Raw genomic sequence first — 4,521 nt, 5'->3', positions numbered from 1 at the left:
TTATATATTCCATATTCTATATCCCACATTAATTTTATAAGAATATAAATAAAACATAAAAAGCAGAGTTGGAACTCTTTTAAATAATATTTATATATATATATATATATATATACATATATTCGTTTTGCAAGATTCTTGATGTGAAACCATGTGTTGAAACAGATATTGTTGTACTTGGGGATGGTCATGTTGCCAGTTTAGCCAATAAATAAGACACAAATAAGAAAGAAGAAAGCAAAGGACCACTGATGAGGTCACAGAAGTGTGACGAAAGAACTCTGGCTAAAATACGTTTAATGAAAAACAATAAAATAAAACTGATGCAAATGAACACCAAATATATAGTGTATGTGTTTTTATTGGCTAAACTGGCAACATGACCATCCCCAAATACAACAATGTATGTATGTATGTATGTATGTATGTATAAAATTATAATTAAGGGTATCTAAATGATACCACCATGTTAGAGATAGCAGTCAAAATTTGACTCTAAAATCACATGATGTGGTTTTAGAGTCAAGCTTTGACTGCTATCTCTAGCATGGTGGTATCTCTTAGATACCCTTAATTATAATTTTAATAATAGTTAATACCTATAAGGTTTTTATTCCCTGCTGACCACTTGATATGATCTGTGTTTTAAATGATGATCTTATCCTTATTTATATATATATGTATATATATATATACACACACACATATATTTTCAATATATTTGCAATAATTATATACATACTTACTGGCCCCAAGTCATAAAAAATGACAGCTAATTGTTGTATTTCATATATAAATATGGATGGTAAATCAAATTAATACACTTGTGTATCTGGTGGTTGTCTTTTGAGATGTGACATCGATCATCGTTTGTTACTGAAAGAACGCTGGTTCACGCATACAGACATTCACATACTCCCCTTTTACACATAAACACACAGAGCTGAAACGCTGTTTGATTTTTCTTTTCAGCAATGCATGTTCACCATCCCACTTCCATTACACACACACACACACACACACACATTCACATTTTTGTATTTGGGGATGGACATGTTGCCAGTTTAGCCAATAAATAAGACACAAATAAGAAAGAAGAAAACAAAGAACCACTTACATGTCTCAAGGAACTCTTGCACAAAAAAAATTATATACCATATCTTTTACATATTTTTTTTCATCGAAGCTCATGTAGTAAATATATATATATCATCATCATCATCATCATCATCATCATTTAACGTCCGCTTTCCATGCTGGCATGGGTTGGATGGTTTGACTGGGGTCTGGTGAGCCAGATGACTGCACTTGGCTCCATTCTGATCTGGCAGAGTTTCTACAGCTGGATGCCCTTCCTAACGCTGACCACTCCAAGAGTGTAGTGGGTGCTTTTATGTGCCACTGGCATGAGGGCCAGTCAGGTGGTACTGGCAATGGCCATGCTCAAATGGTGTTTTTATGTGTCACCTGCACAGGAGCCAGTCCAGCGGCACTGGCAACACCTTCGCTCGAATGTTGTTTTCTATGTACCACCGGCACAAGTGCCAGTAAGGCGATGCTGGTAACGATCATGCTCGAATGGTGCTTTTTACGTGCCACTGGGACGGGAGGGGGGGGGCAGTCAGTGGCCCTGATGACTATCACTCTCGGATGGTGCTCTTAGCGCTCCACTTGCACAGATGCCAGTCATGCGGTGCTGTCATCAAATTTGATTTCGAATGGTTGTTATATTTTTTTGATTACATAATAAGTTAGCTAGGATGATGTCTATATTACAATATTACAATAACCAATAAAATGTGCATCTATAGTAATATTGTTTGTTTGTTGTTTGTTCTTTCTTGGGCCATGCCTGGCTCATAAGGGCCGGTTTCCCAGTTTCATTGGCGTATAGGTTCCCCACCTGGATGGTACACTGGTCCATCGCAGGTGAGCTGCTAGATTCAGGAGAAAAGAGTGAGAGAAAGTTATGGTGAAAGAGTCAGCAGAAGTTCACCATTATCTTCTGCCGGAGCCTTGTAGATCTTAGGTGTTTCACTCATAAACACACACATCACCTGGTCTGAGATTCGAACCTGCGATCCCTCGACTGCAAGTCCGCTGCTCTAACCGCTAGGCCATGTGCCTCCATGTATAGTAATATTACAATCATGAAATTAACATTAGCATGAAATTAACCCCTAGGAACCTTTTGTGGAACCCTAAGGTTCCGGGGACCCTGGTTGAGAAACACTGCTATAAACCATCTCCTTTATAGCATCACACCTGCTCTTGTCCCTCTATCACACTTTAATCTCCCCACACCTGGCATAAAACCAATACCCTTTTCCTTAAAATAGTGCCCCCACCACTAAGTGAAGGGGCCTTTTTCCTTTCCTTGTTCTGCCCCTGTCTTGCTAGTTACTTGGTTGCCTCACTAGTGCTGGTGGCATGAAACAAAGTACCCGGTATATGCTGTAAAGGGGTTTGCGTTAGAAAGGGTATAGAGGTGGAGAAAGCATGACAAAGCAGATGTTGGAGCTTGATGTAGTAATGCAGTTTGCTGGGTCCTGTCAAATCAACCCAGTCTCCATGCCAGAATGGGAAATGGGTGTTTAAACAACAAGGAAAAGGGATCATCACACACACGCACACACACATTAGGAAGGGCGTCCAGCTATAAAAACCCTGCCAAAACAGACACAGTAGCCTTGGGTAGTCTTCTACCGTCCCACCCCTGCCTGAATGGAAAACGGGTGTTAAACAATGATGATGATGATGATGACAACGATGAGATACATACAGGCACACACACACACACACACACACACACACACACACATGTGTATATATATATATATATATGCATGTTATTCAAATGATTGTAAGAAGTTAAGATGCAGGTTCTCTGAAAAGATGCTGTCTGTCTTCATTGGTAAAAGTTGATCTACCGTGAGATGTAAAAACGCAACGTTTTACACACTTGTCTTTCTTTGGGGAGAAAAATACAGAAGCTAATACCATAAGAGAATTTTGGCATGAAGCTCCATATTCTTTCTCTCTGTAGAAAGACAAGTTCCCAAAACTTTGGGTCTTTTACTCTTCATAGAAACTAAAAATGCATTGAAAGTGTTACCCTAAAATCACCATGGTTCACTGACTGAAACCAATAAAAAAACAAAGCCCTCCTTAATCCATAAATATTCAATACATGATTGATTTATCTCTCTCTTTTCTGTTTTTTTTCTTTTTTTTTCTGCAGAGCTGGGAAGAATGACCGGTTATTAGATATTCGAGAAGGAAATGATATCATTGGAGATAGAATTTTGGAAGAGACGGTTGACAGAATAGCAATTGGAGGTTCATCAAAAATACATCCTATTGTTAAAGGTAAGAGAAACATTATTACATACACATATGACTACATACATACATACACAAACACACACACGTAATATATGTATTATATATATATATATGTCAATTTAGTTATAAAATAAACAACAGAATACATTGTCTGCAAGTCGATGGATACCGCATATTCTCCTCCATTTCCTCATTGCTATATATATATATATATATATATATATATATATATATATATATATATATATATATATATATATATATACAAAGAATATATATGCATTTATACACACATATATGCACATACTTACATCTACATGTGTATATAGATGCATATCAGGGTACAGGACGTTAGAACAATGAACTACAGGCGACAAAACGAACACATAGGAAAACAGATAGCCACTTGGAATTAATCCTTCATCAGCTGCCTCTATTCTAACTAGACGTAGAGTGTGTTCTCAAGAAAATTCCAGCAAATGCCAGATTGTAAAAATGAGCAAGAAAAATGAAAATATACAAAATAAAATGATTACCTTTGTATCACGGTTTCGTTGTTAATATTTACGAATGTAAATATCTGCAGACTCATCAGCGTAGTCTGTCGCTTACAAAACATAATTCACAGAAGTAGACACAGAACGTTCACCCGAAAGAGAATGCGTATAAAGTTCTGCAAATTATATTTGAGTGTGTCTTTCAAATGTCTTCATTTTGGTGCACCGAGGCTGGAAATAACCCTCATTATTTAATTTATATATATATATGTATATTGTTTGTTCCTTCTCGAGCCATTCCTGACTCATAAGGGCCGGTTTCCCGGTTTCCTTGGCGTATAAGTTCCCCACCTGGATGGGACGCCGATCCGTCGCAGGTGAGCTGCTAGATGCAGGAGGAAAGAGTGAGAGAAAGTTGTGGCAAAAGAGTCAACAGAAGTTCACCGTTATCTTCTGCCGGAGCCACTTGGAGCTTAGGTGTTTCGCTCATAAACTCACACATCACCTGGTCTGAGATGCAAACCTGTGATCCCTTGACTGCGAGTCCACTGCTCTAACCACTAGGCCATCTGCCTCCACATATATATATGTATGTATGTATGTATGTATGTATGTTTGTATATATTTATGTATGTATGTATATATGTATGTATGTATGTATGTATGTATGTGTATATAT

General features: G+C 37.6%; 1 protein-coding gene across 1 annotated transcript in view; it reads left to right on the top strand.

Annotated features, from left to right (window-relative positions):
* The window catches only part of LOC106868675 (uncharacterized), a 117,477-nt gene that overhangs the window by 109,515 nt on the left and 3,441 nt on the right, over window positions 1-4,521 (top strand). The window contains exon 6 of the mRNA XM_014914050.2: window positions 3,242-3,369. Within this exon, the coding sequence (XP_014769536.1) occupies window positions 3,242-3,369 (128 nt within the window). The remainder of the gene's footprint in view (window positions 1-3,241; window positions 3,370-4,521) is intronic.

The sequence above is a fragment of the Octopus bimaculoides genome, chromosome 28, assembly GCF_001194135.2.
Source record: "Octopus bimaculoides isolate UCB-OBI-ISO-001 chromosome 28, ASM119413v2, whole genome shotgun sequence".
In the NCBI taxonomy this organism is placed as follows: Eukaryota; Metazoa; Mollusca; class Cephalopoda; order Octopoda; family Octopodidae; genus Octopus; species Octopus bimaculoides.
The sequence above is the reverse complement of the archived record's forward strand: the minus strand, read 5'-3'. Positions and strand labels throughout refer to the sequence as shown.